We start from the raw sequence: 20,064 nt of genomic DNA on the forward strand, positions 1-20,064 counted from the left end.
TCGTTTTGAGGAGGGCAGCCGGGTGCCTTTGCCCAGACGAGAAGATCCGCCCATCGCGTCGGCTTTGGTTCCCATTGGATGAAAGAAGGGGAAGACAGGGAAAAAAATTCAGAATGAGTGGCGTGGATTGGTGGGTGGGCGTGCCAGTTGGAGAAGTGCTGCTTCCGGGTTTGTCGCTCGGCTGGCAAGAAGTCCCGGGCGCGGCTTCAGGCGCCTCAGTCCCTCCGGGTTGGGGGAGGCGATGAAGAGAGTCACCCTGTTTGTTAATGGCAGCCCCAGGAATGGGAAGGTGAGTGGGGCGTTTGGGTGAGAAGGGGCTTGAATCACGAGGAGACTGACTTTAATTTCCACCCTCCCAGTCATGATACAAAGCGGGGCAAGAGGCACATCAAGCGACAGAGCCAAGTCTCTGCTCCCAAGCAGCTTACAATCGAAAACGGGCAGTGAAGTTGCTAGACCTCAAGGTCTGATTAGAGATCTGCGGGTTTGGGGTCCCCTCCCCCCTTTCCCTGCTGTCCTATACCAGTTTACCTGGGAGTAAGCCCCATTGGGACTCACTTCTATGTAGACTTTCAATTTTAGTCATCTGATTTATATGGCATCCTTTGGAAACGTTTCTAGGGTGAATTTACCCCCCGCCCGCCCTGCCCCAAAGTAGTATACACAGATTAAAATTATACTGAACAGTGGCATTTATTTATTAAAAAATAATAATAGAGGTCACTGAGCAGGTAGATTCCAGCAGTGGAGTGGCACTTCCGAGAAGACATCTTGGTGATCCTCTTTCTTAGAATGTCACACGGAATAAGTACTGTAAATCCTTTTTATATATAAAAAAAAAAGTTAAGGAATTTATGCCCTGCCTTTTTAAGTATAAAAGCCTTAAAGCAAGAAGGCTCATCATATATATTTACTGATTAAAATGAAATTGATCGTGTTATTATATTCAATAAAATCAATCACCCAAGATTGATCAGCTTGGAAAACTGGCAACAACTCTGTTTGACCCAAATATTTAAAATGAGTATTTGTTTACACAAGGCACATGTGTATTAGAATGTAATTTTATTTTATAGTGTATATTTTTAGAAATCTGAATCTTATTTTGAAAAGAATTAGGCTAACTTGTTCTTGACTTTTCATTTTATTGATAATATACACATACACATTTATGTAAATTGTTTTGAGAATTTTTTTATTTAAGGCAGGGTTTCCCAAACTTGGGTCTGCAGCTGTTTTTGGACTACAGTTCCCATGATCCCTTACCACAGGTCCTGCTAGCTAGGGATGATGGGAATTGTAGTCCAAAAAACAGCTCTAGAGCCAAGTTTGGGAAACACTGATTTAAGGGATATCCAAATAAAATAAATGCAATAAATATATGTGGGGGAGACAAAGGAAAGAGTGAGTGGGTGGGTAGCAAGTAGATAATAATTACTATGGAAAAACAAGCTGGCAGAACGGATTACACTTTTCTGGGTTGTGGAAAGAGAGCAATTAACGTTACCAGGTGAAAGTGCCTAGGGAAGCTGTTGGATTTGAGACTAATATAAGCCCTGCTGGATCAGACCAAAGGCCCGTCTAGTCCAGCATCCTGTTTTGCACAGTGGCCACACAGATGCGTAGCAACCCCCACCAGCACCTGGACTGGAGAGATCACCCAAAATTGCTGAGTTTCTTTTGGGAGATAGCCCTGCAGTCCCCGTCCCATGTCACGTCTCTGCCTCCAAAGGCTTGCACAGCTGTTTGTTGCAGCAGCCCTGGCTATAAGCACCTCCCTTTGGGGACAGCTCAGAGACCAGGGATGGTAGTAGCAGCTGACCGGAGGACTCTCAAGGAGAGGAGGCTGAGGAAACACTCCACAAAAGAGGGTGTTCAAAAATGGGTGAGAGCCTGCCAGCTCTGCAGGCGAGGGGTGCCACAGAAAGAACTTGGTTGGTTGAAAACGTCTACCCTAAAGCAAAAAGGTTTCACCTGGTACCTAAGAGTGAGTCAGAAATTAACAACAACTTAATATATAATAATTTATTATTTAGACCCCACCCATCTGGCTGGGTTTCCCCAGCCACTCTGGGCGGCTCCCAACAGAATATTAAAAACACGATAAAACATCAAACATTAAAAACTTCCCTAAACAGGGCTTCCTTCCGTAGTGATTCTGGGTGGAGGGCAGGGATTTCTGCATTACCCCCAAGTATTATGATGGGTTGCAAGTTGTGTACAAAACAAAAGGTTGAGTAGCTTATTGTCCATCATAATTAAAAATAATAACACTAATAACATGACATCCTTCCAGTAATTAGTGCCATCTTTTCTGAACTGGATGTATGCAAACAGCTGAATTTTCCAGTTTTCTTTTTTTCATGTTTGTAAATTTTCACTCAGAGGTTTGTTTGTCTCTGAGACCTGTTCTTTTAAAAAAATCCTTGATAACTGTACATGTAAATTGGTTCTGAAGACATAGCCATTAGCTGTAGACATAGCCGTTAAAAGCTCTAGGTGGCTTTGGAATTTAGTGAATCATAGGTAAACATGGCATTCCAAAAATGGTTTTATTTATTGCCTTTGGAAATACTGAACAAGTTTAGAGATGGAGCAGATGAGTCATACAGGGCGGAAATTGTTATTTGAAGTAGTTGTCTGTGAAACTAGTAAATACAGTAAAAATGGACCTTGACTGTGTCTCATGGTTTGTAAGGGGAGAGCTAAACCACAAGTCACAGTTAAGATGGCATGCTCAGCCAAACCTTGACTTAGCTAAGCATGGCTTGGCAGTAGAAAGGACCAGGCGGGAGCAAAGCAGCTATGAGCTTTTCTCTGAGCCCACTTGCTTGCATGGTCTGGCAAAGGCATAGTTCGACTGACCATGTCATGTGAATCAGATCTGTCAGTACTGAATTTGTAACTTTTTTTGCAGGCAACTATACCCAAGAAAATCACATGCATAAAACTCTTGTTCTCTTAGTAAGCTAAAATTAGTATGCAGTGCCTTCATTCTTTTTGTTTAATGTTTTTAATACTGTATAAGGAAGTGTACACTATGGAAATGTATCTGGAAACATTTACAAATGTCTTCTTAAAAAAAGCTCAGGGTGTCCTGGCTTTTACTTTTTGAAATATATCAGTACTATAATACAAAGCGGACTTTGTTTTTGTTGTTTTGTCTTAAGTAGTGCAGTAAGGTTGGCTATTGAGCAGAGGCTCAGGTGACTGTTGACATGTTAAAATCTACAATGGCTCACACTGTTTTGTTGACTAAACTGAAGACAACCATGGAAAACCTGGTCTATTTTAGGGTTTTGGGTGGGAAAGTCTAAAAAGCTTTCTAATTCAAAATTTTCCAGAAAAGCCACTTTGCTGGCTTTCATTTACAGTACTGGCCATCATACATCCACAGAGGGACAGAGTAGAAATAGCAGCATTAAGCATAAATTTAGCAGGTGCTCTTCCTGTTGCTGTTTCTGCTCATAATCAACAACAGGCAGCCGAGCTCTGATTAGGAACAAGTATAGGAACCATAAATAACAAACTGTGTGTTTGGGGCAAAGCATCTTTTCCCCCTTTTCATTCACTGGAACCCCATGCACCTGTAGCGTGTGTTTTGTGAAGCTGCTGACTATTCAAGATCTTGTTTGAGTTATGAATCTGTGCTTTAGCTGAATGAAAACACATGACAGCTGCATTTGAATGTGCCATAATTCAAATGGTGGTGAGGTTTCTGGCATTTCCCCATCTATGTCTGCTATTCAGGTTGTACAGGGAATTTAGGTTCATAAAACAAAAGTGGGGTCCCTAAAACATTAAGCACTGTTGGGCTAAATACTCACCTTCTCTTTTTATAGGTTGTGGCTGTTTATGGGACACTGTCTGATTTGCTGTCTGTAGCCAGTAATAAGCTTGGAATAAAAGCAACCAGCGTGTACAATGGGAGAGGTGGGCTCATTGACGACATTGCTTTGATAAGGTAAGTTGTGCGTGGATTTAATGTTCACATGATTGGAACTTTCTTGCAGAAACTAAAAGGAACCAACAACTGCTTGGAGGGAAGGGGGTGACTGTCAACTGTCTGTTAGGATACAGTGACCTCAATGCACTGGAATGTGCCATTGCCTTCTGACCTTCCAAAAGTGGGGTAGCTGCTCATGAGGACCAGTTCAAAACTGCTGGCCAAACTAAACCTTGGTTTTGGGGAGCATGTTGTGGACTCCCTCCTTTTCCCTCCTCCATTTCCTGGTTTGGAGGAATCAGAGTTTGTCGTAAAGAGCACAATCTGCCTGTATACCAGAAATAAACATCCATTTTGAAACAGTTTTCAGTTCTAGTAGGGTGGTGAGCCAGGCTTTGTAGTAATCATAGTTTGCCTGATTCAGAGATTATTGTGGACTCTGATTCAGCGTTTGAAATTACCAGGCACTAAGTGCATTTTGCAACTGGATGGAGATGTGCAGGCACTTAGCACCTCCACTTGCCTGGCTGCTGTCAGCTGGTCTGCCGGGCACTGCGGCAGCAAAAGACACCAGGTGATTCACCCAGCAGCAAACTGTGTCTCTTTATATATAATTATTAATATTTACTGTCAGACAAATCACCTGGTCTGCAGAGTAGTGTGGCAGCAAAAAAAAAAAAAAAAAAAAAGGCACACAGACATTTTTTGGCTCCCACAACCCAGGAGCCACATGGCTCCTTACTTTCTAACACTGCTCTAATATAATTATTACCTTAAATAGTTATTGTTATATATGATGCCTTCAGAGGCTGGAATTAATTTGTTGGGAAATAGACCTCAAACAAATTCTCATTCAGATTTTCTTACAAAAATCTGGATCTAACTTGAACTTTCTCCAGTGCCCCCAATTGTGAGTGTTGTTGCATTTTTTTTGGTGACTGGATCAAAATGAGTTGTACAAGACTTCCGGGTTGGCGCCATCGTCAAATGGCGGAGTTCCTCCGACCGGAGGAACGGGCTCCGTGGAAATCGGGTCTTCCCAGGTGGGGACCCGCTAGAAACCTCAGGCGGAGAAGCCTGGGGACGTGGGGTTTGGCGGAGCACCGTGAGCGCCTCCCCTACTCGCCGGGAAACCCTTTTCTGGGGCTCCGGAGTGAAGTGGGGTGAGCAGCGTGGTGCAAATGAACCGACTGCTACTTTCATGGAGGGAAGCCGCACAGCCATCGACGGAGAGTGCTGACTTTTTCCTGATGACATTTGGACTCTAAACAAGTATCTGTGAGTAAAAACGGAGGATTGGACTAAGGGAATTTTTTTCTGAATTAGGCACGAAGCGGGAAGGTATAAAAAGGAAGTCTGCCTCCCATTTTTTGTAAACAGACTGAAGCAAAGATCGTACAAACTAATTAGCCTTGAATTTGATCTAAAGATTGAAATTTCCGGCACTTATGACCATCAAAACCCCCTTGACGGCAGGAGGAAAGGGGGTAAAAGAACTTTGATTATCTAATCCTGCAGATAGAAAGTAAAGGAATAAATTTCCATTGCCCCCAACCTGGGGACGGGACGTCAGGACAGACTCTTTGAAGGAAATGGACTTGGACAGATAGAAACAAAAGAGAAACAAATAGACTTTAATGTCGCTTTCTGCTTGTGCTTGTTGCAAGGAAACAAAGTATTGGAAAATTGAAATTAAATTCTCCTTTGTTTGATACATTTTAAAGATGGAGGTGAGCAGAAGTTTTGCCCTCTAGAGGGAGTTTGTTAGTTTCTTTGTTGCAGTTCACAGAGAGACATAACAGCTGTGGAAATCAGCGTGAGACCAGATATCTGACCTTGACTAAAAATGAACAGGAACGAAGTTTTTCTTGCTGCCCTTATTAAAGTGGATGCTATGCTGCAGCAGCTGCAGGAGGGTATGAACTTGGTAGATGAGAAACTGGATGCCATGGCTGCTGTAGCCAGAAAGTATGGTTTGACAGGAGAAGAAGAGAGTCAAACCTTACAACAATTGACCCAGGAAACTGACCTAAAGCAAACCCAAGGGCAGTGGGAGATGGAAGAGATTGTTGATATGTCTCAAAAGCTACAAAATGAGAGATCTTAATGTCGTTGAATCCAAAGGGTATCTGCAAACTTCTGGAGTTAAGGGGACTCTTAGCTCTAGTGGGACTGTGAAACAAGAGAATAAGTACTTTTGGAGCAACTACCGTTTGGATTACAAATTCAACAATGGGGAGTGGATCTGGGGGGAATGGAACAACTTGACAAATGAAAATGGAGACTATGATTGTATGGAACTTCCCAGAGACCCACTCCCCAAGGAGAAGGGGAAGAAAGTACGAAAGACTTCAACAAGGGACAAGAAAGCGTTGTATCATAACCAGGAGCAAGAAAATCTGCAGAGGTGGCATGGAAGTGACTTGAGAGCCTCAGACATTAGAACACCGGACTGAAAATTAAGATTAAAAGGAAGAAAGGACGGACGCAACCCGAAACCAGGAAGAAAGGGACGATGGATTAAACTAGAAGAGAACCTGTTTATCATATATTTGGCTATTTCTGAGTAATATTTCTGAAACAATAGACTGTGGCGGAAAGGAAAAAATTGGCTTTAGTAGAAAGATTTGAAGATAATAAGTACAAATATAATTTAAAGTCTAAATTTAAAGGTATATGGTTTTGAAACTAAAGATAAAGTTAAAGGTAATATTGACAAATTTGAAATAGACTGTTAAGATAAATTATTCTTTTTTGGATAAATATGGGAAGAATTTGCTGAAATAAGGATTAATTTGGAATACAAAAAAGGGAGGTATGAGGAGGTCTAAGACACAAGATAAAGAAATGAAGTTATTTTGATACGTTTTTCTTTTCTCTGTTTCTTTTTTTCTTTTGCCTTTTTTCTGTTTTTGTTTGTTTATGTTTTAAATTTGAAAACTTGAATAAATATTATTAAAAAAACAAAAAAAAAACAAAATGAGTTGTACAAGTATTGGATTGCAAAATTGAACATTTAACTGTTTACTGAAAGTCAACTTTTAGAAAATACATTCTGCTATCAGTTTTTGAAGACAATTGAAACAACTATTCCATATTTGGCATTAACAAAATATTACTCTGCTCATAGAGTAATTGTGGCTTGTATTGCACCAGTGACTATGACGTGGCTGGGTGTGCCCAAATAACTTTTTCTGTGAGCCCAGAAAGCCTTCCTTGTTTGTGGGAAGTAGTTACTTCAGACACACATGCAAAGGAGAGGGAAGAGCATAACATACTTGAGGGTGGAATCAGAAGGGGATGCTAGGTTTCTAAGAGAGGGTCTACACATTCAGAAAAGCATCATGGTGCAACCCCCTTAGGAAAGTGCCCGAATGCAGGTAGAAAGTAGCATGCCGAAATGCTCCCCTGCATCCCTGGTAGGTTAGCTCATGTGCACAGTGAGTTTTTGATGGAACACATTCAGACATGCAGTCCTCTGCCTGCATTCTGTAGTAACACAGTCTTAGAAGGGCTTAACCAAATTATTCATTCATTCCTTTATTTCATAAAATTTATATACCATTTGATTGTAGAAAACCTCAAAGCAGTTTACAAAAATATTATTACATAAAATTATCTCTAAAATATTTACAACCATACTTTAAAGCATGCATAATTTAAAACATGATGGTGATTGTTTTCCGCCCTCAATTATTTACTGCCTCCCTGGCACCCAGCCAATTATCCTGGAACAGTTCCTTAGCTTTTAACGCCCCTTAGTTTAAATTTTAAACCTTGGAGATTGAAGTTATGCTGCTGGTCACTATTGCCCTAAACCGAGTTATATACCGTCTCCTTGCACATGGAAACATTTTACTCTCTTTCTCTCTTCCCATTTCAGGGATGATGATGTCCTCTTTGTATGTGAAGGGGAGCCGTTCATTGGTAAGAATCCAGAATTATTTTGCTATGTTGCTTTTTGTCTTGTGAAATGGACACGTTCACGACAGCACTAAAAGTGTTCATGTACATTCCGTGCTTACAGATCCCCAAAATGATGTAAACACTCCTGAAGCATTAACAGGCTCTCACTCAGACTGGATAACTCTCAACGTTGGAGGGCGGTACTTCACAACTACCCGGTAAGAGCCTGTCACTTTGTTGCCACAAGGTTATTTATATTTGCAAAACGCTGCAACGAACTCAATGAGTCAGCAGACAAAATCATTACCAACATTGCAGAAATTTACTCCATCCCACTAAAACTCAGGCTCCAAATTCTAGGCAGTACCTATTGGCTCCAACCCTCTACAGTCGAATGCCCTTTTAAAGTAAATAAATTGTGCTTGTTGGTTTTCTAAATGATGATTTTGCTATTGGAGCAAAGGGAAGGAACGGCATAGGAAAAATAGGAAGGCCATTGGTCCATCTGCCTCACGGTTGTCTGCACGGACTGGCAGTGGCTCTCCAGGGCTTCAGCCCTCCCTGGGAATGCAAGGAATTGAATCTGGGGCACATGACATGCAAAGTAGATGCTCATCCACTGAGCTCCGGCCCTCTTCCGCAAGGTTTACTGTTAAAAGCACCAAAGACAGGGAAATATCTCTGCAAAACAAAACAAAAACCCACGCAAAACCTGAACACCATTCTAAAAATCAAAGCCTTGAACTTATTTGTTAATACTTCTGCTTTTTCCCCCTAGGACCACATTAGTTAGTAAAGAACCTGATAGCATGCTGGCTCGCATGTTTAAAGATAAAGGTCAGTATGGACTAAAATTATTCTAAGTCAATCCCCCATTTTTTACGCTTTGTTATGGGAGCCTCTCTCAAAGCAGACAAATAGTTTATCGAAAGGTGCATTGCAGCTGCCCCATTGTATGACAAGTTGGTTGTTTCTGCAAGCAAATAAGCTTTGTGCCTTGTTGTTGGATTATTGTTCATGTTGTGTGATTCTCCGTTTTTGCTTCTTCCCTGTATGAGTGAGAAGAACCTAGGAAGCCAGATTCAAGCCTGGCTTCCTCTAACAAATGAACAGCAACAGAAAAAGATGCCTAATTAATCAGTCTTACAGTAGAATGGAATAATCAGGATTGCAATCTTAATTACGCTTTAAATTACGCTTTAAATTCAGGTTGACAAGACAAAGGTTAATTGCTCCCCTTCAGTCATTGTGACATCAGTTGATTGACAAGTGGGCAGTCCCACCCACCCTTCAAAAATGGCCCACAGGGGCTGTGGGAGCTCAGGATCTGGCCCACCAAGTGGATTCTGTTTCACATCCCTGTACTATAGGAAAGCTCAGAGCAGTATTTGAAGTTAGCCCAGGCGCCAGGTAGAGGGCCTTCTCAGTAGTGGCACCCTCCCTGTGGAACACCCTCCCTTCAGATGTCAAGGAGATAAACAACTATCTGACTTAGAAGACATCTGAAGGCAGTCTTGTCTTAGGAAAGTTTTTAAGGACTGATGTTTTTACTATGTTGCTAGATATGTTGCAAGCCACCCAGAATGGCTGGGGAAACCCAGCCAGATGGATGGGGTTTTATTTCTTTATTTCTTTATTTCTTTATTTTGCAACTGGTGCGGGTCCCATTGTGACCCTGTGGAGAGCTCTGGATGCCAGGTTGGCAACTGGGGAAAGCAGAATGTCACTTAGAGAAGTGTCTGAAATATTTCCCTTGAAGCTTGAATTAGTTTTATTCTGGATTGTTTTATTTGATATTTTAGTGTGTTGTAAACCGTGTTGTGATTTTTTCTTTAAAATAAAAAGTGGTATAGAAATGGAATAATAATTAATGATGATAACAACAACAACAACAACAACAACATCACATCGGGCAAGGGGAAATGGCGCCTAGACATTCCAGGTTTAAGGTGCCGTTTGCCAATTAGATTATATAGCTGAGTTTCTAACACGGGGTCAGAGACTTCTCTGGAACCCTTAGTCCAGAATTTGAACTCTAGTCTAGCTGAAAGGCCATGACTGTAATCTGTATCTCACCAATTCTCTTTTAAGTAGGATGGAACTGTTAGAACAGCCCCTATATTTGGTCTTTGGCTTGCTTTTTCCTTTATAACATTTTGAGTTGAAAGTCTTAAGAGGACTTTTGAAAATTGCTCCCTCTCCCAAGCTGTCTGTTTTTAAATAACTTCCTTGAGCTAGTGCACAACTGGGTTATTACAATAATCTGATTTTTGAAGGCTTTCTCTTTTTGTGCACTGAATTTTTGTGTGATACTTCCTGTTGGAAACAGATGCCTGGGGGAATAAGCGAGATCACCGAGGAGCTTTCCTAGTCGACCGTAGTCCTGAGTACTTTGAACCAATTTTGAACTTTTTGCGTCATGGACAGCTTATTGTAAATGAAGGCATTAATTTGTTAGGTATGTATTATTGGGGTACCAGTCATGTTATCATTTTCTTGTTGTTTGCTGCCAAACTCTTGTTCTTAGATGAGCCTAAAGAGGCTAGTGGATGGTGCTGTCAAAAAACTAATGGTTGCTTAGTTTGGTTTTCCTTAGCAGGGGTGGGGAGGAGTGCATCCTGCAGACTTAAGAGCCAAACCTATATGGGATTCAGAAGATTGATTATTGAAGTATTAAAACATAATGCAACAAAAATAAATTGCAGCTGAGAGAGGTGGACTCTAGCTTAGGTCAGTGGGACATATCCAGCTAAGATCTACTCAGGAGATCCATTAAAATTAGTAGACCAAAGTTAGCTGTGTCTACCTATTGTTAGTGGGTCTACTCTGCGTAGGACTAGCATATTAGAATGCAAACATCCTGCCACTGAGGGAAGGGTTGCTTATCCTCTTTTCCCCTCGCACTGTTTTCACACTCCAAATGCCACTCCTGAAGCTGTTAAATCATTTGGGTGGGAGTGTGGAGGTCTCTTTCCCAGTTGTCTCCTGGCAGCTTTGGAGGAGAAAAGGAAGAAAGCCAATCTTCTTTCTTTCTTTTTTGAAGGAAAATAATGATAGAAAAAAGGGGTCAAGTCTTCTTCTCTGATCTAATTCAGGGCCACTTTGGTTAATTCTTAGCTTTAAAAAAGAAGAAACATGTCAGAATATATTATCGTAGAGCTTACACTTTACATCCTAGCTCTTAATTGATTGGAACTAGAGAAACTATAACTAACACAGAATACATTCTCAGTATAGCATGTCAAAACTCCCCTTGGCTCAAGTGGAACAAATACTTCACCCTAAATATATTTGTTGCTGTCAGCTTATTAAAGGCTGGAATAATCACCGTTTTATTAATCAGAAGTGTGTGAGAGGAATTTGGGGGCATTGTATCCTGTGCTCTTAAATTTTATTCACCTCTTTGCATCCCCCATGGAAAAAACAGTACTTGTTTTGAAGCATACGCTTCCGAAATTGGATAACCATGGGGCCCTTTGGGCTGGAAATCTAATTCTCCTTTCCTCCGTCCCCAATTACATCCAATATAAGATGTGTACGACCGACAGTTTTATTGGTGTGTGCTGCTCATAGGAGAGAGTTTAAAACTTTTAAGCAACCTCATTCTCTTGCCAAGAGAAGAGGTAACCTCAACGGGGATGGAGCTGAAATACGCAGTCTGAGTTGCTGCAGTCACTGGACTGGACTGGGCCCTGTGCACATCTAATAGTCCAGTGCTTTGGCTGCAGAGAGACCTGAGTTCAAATCCCCACCCAGCCATGAAGCTATTCTCTGCCATTATGAGCTCAACAGAAGAAAGGGAATAGAATTGTGGATAATAATAATAATAATAATGATAATGATAATGATAATGATGTTGATCTAATCAGGATTTCACCTAATCACAGTTAATGAACCTTTGCAGGATTTTGTGTGCTCGCTGTCTCTCACTCACACCCCTCTGCTGCCCAGGTTTAACCCCCTTATAATTTCAGTTAGTACTGATTAGAAATACTGTAGGGTTTTGGTTGTTTCTTTACCTTTTACTACTTATGACACTTCTTTTAAGAGTAATAGTTAAAATAACAATTTAAAAACACCTGCCCCACACCAGTGGTGGTGGGTATGGGTGTTTTTTAAGTTAACGCTAACCATGGTGTGTTGTTGACCAGTTTTGAAACTGTCTTCAAACCCATACTTCAAGTCCTGCTTAACTGCAACTATGGTTAATTCTCATAATGGTTAAAATGGGTAGAAACATCTTCCCACTGGTGCGAGGGTTCCGTTACTGGAAGCTGTGCAGTGTGCATGTTAGCGGGAGCCCATGTGCTGATCAAGTGGGGAGTTGCTTGTACTGAGATAAGCTAGTTAGAGTATTCACTTTGGGGAAGAAGAATTTGTGCACAATCTTGTGACTGGCTACTGCAACCCCGTTTAAGGGAACAGGATGATGAGCATGTCTGAAACTACATGGTACAGTGGTACCTCGGGTTAAGTACTTAATTCGTCCCGGAGGTCCGTACTTTACCTGAAACTGTTCTTAACTTGAAGTACCACTTTAGCTAATGGGACCTCCGGCTGCTGCTGCGCCGCCAGAGCACGATTTCTGTTCTCATCCTGAAGCAAAGTTCTTAACCTGAAACACTATTTATGGGTTAGCGGAGTCTGTAACCTGAAGCAAATGTAACCTGAAGCGTATGTAACCTGATGTACCACTGTATGTTATTTCTGTGTAGCTTTTCACCATTTTTTTAAAGCTGTTTTTATTATACAACCTTGGTTGTTGAACGCCTTGGTACTCATACGTTTTGGCTCCCTAACGGCATGAACTTGGAAGTGAGTGTTCTGGTTTGCAACCGTTCTTTGGAAGCCGAATGTCCAGCGAGGCTTTCGCAGCTTCCGATTGGCTGCAGGATGAGAACAGAAATCGTGCAGCGGTGGCGCAGCAGCAGCGGGAGGCCCCATTAGCTAAAGTGGTGCTTCAGGTTATGAACAGTTTCAGGTTAAGAACGGACCTCCAGAATGAATTAAGTTCTTAACCTGAGGTACCACTGTATGTGGAAGGTAATTAATTAAGAATAATGATAATTGTAATTTATAGCAAGGATACATTCATGTTCTTCTCTCTTGTGCTAGGGGTCTTAGAAGAAGCCAGGTTTTTTGGGGTTGACTCACTGATTGAAAACCTAGAAGCAGCTATTAAGGTAATTACAGTTTTTGCAACCACCTCATTTTCTTGCCCAATAAAAATGTCAGTGATATTGGGTTGAAATTTCTATTCATGTCTACTCAGAAGCAAGCGTTATTAAGGCTGGAAATTAACTGGAGCACATCTCACTGAAAACAACAGAAATTCTGGGTAGACACATAGGATTGCACTGTAAGGGGGGTTTCTACCCTTCTACACTCAGATAATTTGCTTATTAGAACAATGTTGAAATAACTATGTAGTATGTTAGATTAATATGGGCATTTTTTATTATTATTTTTGCTCTTGGATTACAAAACAGATGTAAAATAAATGTGCTAAATCACAATCCATATGCATCAGAAATTTCCTCCCAGTTCAGAATTTTTCCAAAATCCCAATATCACTGAAAACTCAACTAGTAGTTGAATGTCATCTCTTGCTGCTCTTCTTCTTTCCCTACAGAATTCACAACCAGCTGAAGATCATTCGCCAATCTCCCGAAAGGAATTTGTTAGGTTCCTACTTGCGACTTCAACCAAATCTGAGCTACGCTGTCAGGTATCAAGAACAAAGATTGTTCTTTGTTAATTAGGGTTATTCTATAGGTTATCATATACAGTGGTGCCTCGCAAGACGAAAATAATCCGATCCGCGAGTCTCTTCATCTAGCGGTTTTTTTGTCTTGCGAAGCATCCCTATTAGCGGATTAGCGCTATTAGCGGCTTAGCGGCTAAGTGGCTATTAGCGGCTTAGAAAAAGGGGCGGAGGGGAAAAACTCGCAAGACTCGCAAGACATTTTCGTCTTGCGAAGCAAGCCCATAGGGAAATTCGTCTTGCGAAGCGCCTCGAAAAACGGAAAACTCTTTCATCTAGCGAGTTTTTCGTCTTGCGAGGCATTCGTCTTGCAGGGCACCACTGTAACTCCTAAGGCAAAGTGGGGGATCTGTTTCAGCCTGAGGGTCAGGGCCAGAACTGGCCTATCTTTTGTGGGACATTTCAGGCCAAGTGGTCAAGTTTCAAGCTGCTAGGTGGCGCAGGAAGCTTTTGATGTGGAGCAGAATTTAAAAATGTGTCCCCATGTTTCTATCTGAGATGGTATAAGAGCCTGCTGGATGGTGCATCTAGTCCTGTCTCCTGTTCTGGCAGGGGCCAACCAGATGGCTCTGGAAAGCCCTGAGTGAAATAGCACTCACTCACTTTGGATTCCCAGCAGCTGACATTCAGAGGCATATTGCTTTTGACAGTGGATCTAGAAGAAAGCCATCATGAGCAATAGCCGTTGATGGCCTCCGTGAATTTTACATTCTTTTGCTTCATTTTTGGACATTTCATGCCGGTAGAAAGACTGGCACAGGTAGGAGTGGGCTGTGCAAGAATCCCTCTGTAAGAAATGCTAGTTTTTTTAATTGAAGGAATTCTTTTGCATTTTTACATGGGGAGCATTACAAATGGTGTTCCGTCATCCACAGTTTAATGTGGTATGGTCTACTCTCCAACCACATTCTACTGAATGTGTAAATGAAGGGTGTGACTACTACCTACTGTTCCGGTAACTTAATGAAACAAAAATAAATAAATCATGATCCAGCCATATCCCACAATGAATTGGAATAATTTGATCTTTTACCAATGAAAATCCCTCTATAGAAAATCCCCCCATCTTTCTACAAAGCAGATAATTTGTTTGTTCTCTTGATCAGTATAATGCCAATACAGTCAACAATTACACAGAGTTGATTAATTCATATTCAGTGATGCTCTTTTTTGTTCATGACCATGCAACAGCCAGTATTGTTAACCGGGTAGTTCCAAAATTAAATCCCATCTCATCCCCCCCCACAGTCTATGGCTTAAGGCTCTGGACACGTTTCTTAGTGCCAGTGCTGCATCTACAGTGTGGGGGTGCCACCATCCTCCCCAACGGGCTCCATTGTAAGGGATTCTTGAGATCATGTAGGCAAAGTTTGTTGAGTGCTCTGAAGTGCTATACAGGCAGCAAGTCTTTCCCCCCTCCCTTCTCCCAATTTTTCAGGGTTTAAATTTCAGCGGGGCAGATCTCTCTCGTTTAGATCTCCGATATATCAACTTCAAGATGGCCAACTTGAGCCGATGCAACCTGGCCCATGCCAACCTGTGCTGTGCAAACCTTGAACGAGCAGATCTCTCTGGATCCGTTCTAGATGTGAGTGTTGTTTGGAGTGGGGCTAAAAACCAGCATACATTTGTCTTTAGAACAAAGTGGGTACATTTATGCAGCTGGCCTGATTAATTGAATAAGGTTTCTTTAATAGCATGACAACTTTGCCCTGAGTCCAGGAGTGGCAGACCTCAGGCCTGGAGGCCAAATACAGCTCTCCAGTCCTTCCTAGCAAGCCCTTGGGACTCCTGCAGGCCACACCCCCTTCCCAGGCACACCCCTTGCCCAGTATTTCATCCTATTTGCATGGCAGGAATGTGTCCTTGAGCTCTGATAATGCCTCTTGCCTGCCTGGAGGATAGAGAGGGATGTGTGAGTATGTATGGAAACTAGCCTAAGGATAACAGCTGCATTAGTTTTCCTGAAACCCTGGAGAGCTGTTGCCAGTCAGTATAGACTATAATGAGCTAGATGAACCAGTGGTCTGGCTTGGTATAAGGGCAACTTCCTAATTTCCTAGAATGCCCAGCCTATACATTCTTCAATACCTCTCTCCACCACCTGGGTTCACCTGCAAAATACACAAGAGGCAGAAGTGTCATTGAACCATTGCTTGAAAAGAATTGCAGGGATTTTTACCCATCCACTAGGACAGGACCAAAACCAGTGCTTTTGGAATACTGGAGGGTAGATGTAGGAAAGACTTTTGGAAAATAAGAGCATTGTGACAATTAAATAGGCTACCAATGGGGGCTGTGGAATTTCCATAAGCAAAGGCTGGTCAGGCATGTCTCAAACATAGAATATTCACATCTGGACCAGTTAATACGTTGCACATCTTCTGACTCTGATTCGTTTTAGCTCTCCCTCTCTCTCTCCATCAGTGTGCCAACCTCCAAGGAGTAAAGATGCTTTGTTCTAACGCAGAAGGAGCATCCCTGAAAGGGTGCAATTTTGAGGACCCCTCTGGCCTTAAAGCTAACCTAGAAGGTAAAAACAAAAACTTGGTGCCTTTCCGTTTTTATATGACACATGCTGTAGTTACAGGGAAATACTGAAATATCTTGGAGGATTACAGGCATCTCCCCACTTATGTGGGGGTTACATTCAGATGCCCTGCATGCATAAGTGAAATTGCATAATATGGGGAGCATTCTTTAAATGCCCTCTCTGACACTCTCTCTTCAATTCATACAAAAAATACTGTATCCAAGAGTAGCCACTGTGGTGTAGTGGTTAAGAGCGATAGACTCGTAATCTGGGGAACCGGGTTCGCGTCTCCGCTCCTCCACATGCAGCTTCTGGGTGACCTTGGGCCAGTCACACTTCTCTGATGTCTCTCAGCTCCACTCACCTCACAGAGTGTTTGTTGTGGGGGAGGAAGGGAAAGGAGAATGTTAGCCACTTTGAGACTCCCTAGGGTAGTGATAAAGCGGGATATCAAATCCAAACTCCTCCTCCTCCTCCTCCTCCTCCTCCTCCTCCTCTTCTTCTTCCTCTTATCCACAACTAGAATTGAAGCTCTGGGGCCAGCAGGAGGCTGGAGGACGCATGGGAAAGTGGCTATGGCTGCTGCTGCCCTACCCTGCAAATCAGCTGTTAGGTGGGGAGGCTGAGCAATGTAAATAAATCACCACTGTGCCTCTGGCCTCTTCGGGGCTTCCTCCACCCTCACTGACATCCTTTTTGGGCTCCAGGGAATGTCTCCTCATGAGCCACAAGGACTCAGCTCTCCTGCCATTTTCAGGTTGAATTGTATTATTTAAATATTTCCCAGCTCCATGAGTATAAGCAGTCACACACGAGTCATTTGTGTGTAAGTGTGGGAGGACAGGACACCTGTACTAAAGCCAAAATGAGCTCATCTGCTGAGCTTACAGTCTCCATATTACTCTTGGATAATTCTGATGATGGATTGCTCCATAAGTGTGTTGGTTTGGAGTGGGGAGGCATAGACGATGACGCCTCCATATCAGGCAGCTGACAATGGGAAAGAGCCTTGTCTGAGACCTTTAACTGCATTTCATTAAGAAACCAGAGTATCAAGCTGCAGAACTAGTGTGGTTGTTCTCAATAAGAAGGTCAAGAGCAGGCGATGAGAATGAACTTGTTCACATTTTTAAACTGGACTTAAAATGTTATTTCCTACTTCAGGTGCTAACTTGAAAGGAGTTGATATGGAAGGTAGTCAGATGACTGGAATAAATCTGAGAGTTGCAACTTTGAAAAATGCAAAGCTAAAGAACTGCAACCTGAGAGGAGCAACTCTTGCAGGAACGGACTTGGAGGTAAGTTATATTTTCAGCTTTTGATCAACAGCTGAGCATTTATAGGGTTTCTGTTAACACGTTTCACAAATCTCAGGTGGCTTTTCATTTAAAAAGGTTCTCAATGCTACTGAATACATTTTTGTATCTTTCCATGGCTAGCTACCTTTTGGTTCAATGTTGGCTCCAACAGCCTTGCATTTATAATAAATTATCAAAAGTGTTTGCCCATGAAGGTGACTCAGAAACTACAACTAATCCAGAACGCAGCAGCTAGACTGGTGACTGGGAACGGTCAATGGAACTATATAACACCGGTCCTGAAAAGCCTTTAAACGGCCTGAGCCCTGCATGCCTGAAGGAGCATCTCCACCCCAATTGTTCAGCCCAGACACTGAGGTCCAGCTCTGAGGGCCTTCTGGTGGTTCCTTCACTGTGAGAAGTGAGGTTACAGGGAACCAAGCAGAGGGCCTTCTTGGCAGTGGCGCCCGCCCTGTGGAATGCTCTCCCTTCAGATGTCAAGGAAATAAACAACTATCTGACTTTTAGAAGACATCTGTAGGCAACCCTGTATAGGGAAGTTTTAAAGTGTTTAATTTTTTATTATGTTTTTATATATGTTGGAAGCCACCCAGAGTGGCTGGGGCACAGATAGGTGGGGTGCAAATATTATTATTAATAATAATATTATTATTATATAAAAACACAATTAACAACTAAAAGGAGCGTCCTCTTTAATATCAAAATAAACATTGCACATAAAAAGCAGCTACAAAGCACAAAGAAAATTCACAAGCATAGTAAACGAATGTATAAAATATCCTCTGAGCATCAGGAAGTAAAATGCTGCAAATCAACTAAGGTGAATAAATTCAACCTAGCTTAACAAGATGGAAGCTGTTAGCTTTGTGTGTGCGTGTTTTAAATATATAAAAAGAGGAGACTTTAGTTACCAACGCCTCTCTGCCATTTCAGAATTGTGACCTGTCGGGCTGTGACCTACAAGAAGCCAATCTGAGAGGGTCAAATGTGAAAGGAGCCATCTTCGAAGAGATGCTGACACCGCTACACATGTCTCAGAGTGTCAGATAGGCTGTCCAGAAGAATGGGAGCTTCTTGCTGCAGATCACCTTCGTTCCACCCTTTATCCTTAATAACGTAGGAGCAACAATTCTTCCATGGCTTTGAGTTTCTCTGTGGTTGACTGAGGAACTGCCTCAGATCACACATACAGTGGTGCCTCACAAGACGAAAAGAATCCGTTCTGCGATTCTCTTCGTCTAGCGGTTTTTTCGTCTTGCGAAGCAAGCCCATTGACGGCTTAGCGGATTAGCGCTATTAGCGGCTTAGCGGCTTTTAGCGGCTTATCAGCTTAGCGGATAAGCAGATAAGCGGCTTAGCGGCTTAGAAAAAGGGGGGGAAGGAAAAAAGTCAGAAAAACTCGCAAGACATTTCGTCTTGCGAAGCAAGCCCATAGGGAAATTCGTTTTGCGAAGCGCCTCCAAAACGGAAAACCCTTTCGTCTAGCCAGTTTTCCGTTTTGCGAGGCATTCGTCTTGCGGGGCACCACTGTATGTGGGAATTTCCCTTTCATAGGCGTAGAAGTAGCTGTTGAACCAAAGCAGGAAAGTTGGAGGGCTTTGGAAGCAGAGATGTTGCTGTTTGCTCTGAATACGTTGGCACTTGTTCACCACCTCACTCACTCCAGAATGCATTTTAAGAGATTTGTTAATTTATTAAAGCACAATATATGCAATTTATATTTATTAAATGTCTAGTAGCAGTATGGATCATACACAGTAGCCAAAAAATGAGGTTTTGATTTGTTCATGTTGCACATTAAATAGCCCCCTTGCCCCCTTTCAGGTACCACTTTTGTTATGACCAAATAGGTCCTATTAGTCTGTTTAGGTGTTTAGCATAAATAAAACCCAGTACACTCCAGGGAAGGTGCAAGTAAACCTCAGACAACCAATGTTGGATTTTCTCTGTAAGACTGCTTTATTGATTAACAAACGTGACAAGACAGGGAACATGCACTCAGTAATACACACATCCATACTCACCACTCTACACTGGATTGATCAGACCCAGTAAGAGTCACGGGTGGCAAACGACAGTTGTCAATGAACACAACTGAGGCTGGAGGGCTTTGGTATTTATACACCTTGTTCGTTCATCTGATGCCTGGCAACTCCTGATGCTTACACAACTCCTTGTTGTTGGCATGTTTTCGGCATCTCACATCCTTGTCCTTGGCAACATCTCATCCTTGTCCTTGACATCATCTCACAACTCTTATCTTATCTGACTGTTTTGTAAAGCTGTGCAGCCCAGTACCAAGCCGCCTTGTGCTGTTCTGTTCCCACACACACTGTCTTTGCCAAAACATCAAGATGTTTTCCACGTTCCATTAGCACTTATACAACACAGTTCATGAGCAGTTCACTGACATTGCATCCATTTTGTGGTGGTGTTCTGCCTTTCAGGCCCACGCAAACTATACCATTCGCTACTTTCAAAGTCACCTTTGTAGAACAAGAATGGCTGCTAACTAGTGTATCTACGTGTAAGATAGGCTTCACTCCTGTGAACTCAGATTAATTTATTCAGTGTTTCGAAATAACGAATGATGAAG

General features: G+C 42.2%; 1 protein-coding gene across 2 annotated transcripts; it reads left to right on the forward strand.

Moving 5' to 3' along the window:
* Nucleotides 1–138: 138 nt before the first annotated feature.
* KCTD9 (potassium channel tetramerization domain containing 9) lies at nucleotides 139–18,652 on the forward strand. 2 transcript variants are annotated; one of them, XM_079955189.1, is made up of 12 exons: nucleotides 139–289; nucleotides 3,843–3,964; nucleotides 7,830–7,873; nucleotides 7,974–8,070; nucleotides 8,631–8,689; nucleotides 10,182–10,310; nucleotides 12,968–13,035; nucleotides 13,485–13,580; nucleotides 15,055–15,204; nucleotides 16,044–16,149; nucleotides 17,314–17,447; nucleotides 18,402–18,652. In XM_079955189.1, the coding sequence occupies exons 1-12, from the start codon at nucleotides 242–244 to the stop codon at nucleotides 18,516–18,518; spliced, it is 1,170 nt and encodes a 389-aa protein (XP_079811315.1). In that variant the 5' UTR covers nucleotides 139–241; the 3' UTR covers nucleotides 18,519–18,652. The 2 variants fall into 2 exon arrangements, with proteins under 2 accessions (XP_079811315.1, XP_079811316.1); XM_079955190.1 differs by lacking the exon at nucleotides 10,182–10,310.
* Nucleotides 18,653–20,064: the final 1,412 nt, after the last annotated feature.

This window comes from Podarcis cretensis (assembly GCF_951804945.1).
Source record: "Podarcis cretensis genome assembly, chromosome: 15".
Classification (NCBI taxonomy): Eukaryota; Metazoa; Chordata; class Lepidosauria; order Squamata; family Lacertidae; genus Podarcis; species Podarcis cretensis.

Bases quoted from the DNA above. Each gene is read 5' to 3' on its own strand.
- KCTD9 (XM_079955189.1), top strand. From the start codon at position 242: ATGAAGAGAGTCACCCTGTTTGTTAATGGCAGCCCCAGGAATGGGAAG. The intron at 7,874-7,973 runs GTAAGAATCCAG...CCGTGCTTACAG, and splicing joins TGAAGGGGAGCCGTTCATTG to ATCCCCAAAATGATGTAAAC. The intron at 8,071-8,630 runs GTAAGAGCCTGT...TTTTCCCCCTAG, and splicing joins CGGTACTTCACAACTACCCG to GACCACATTAGTTAGTAAAG.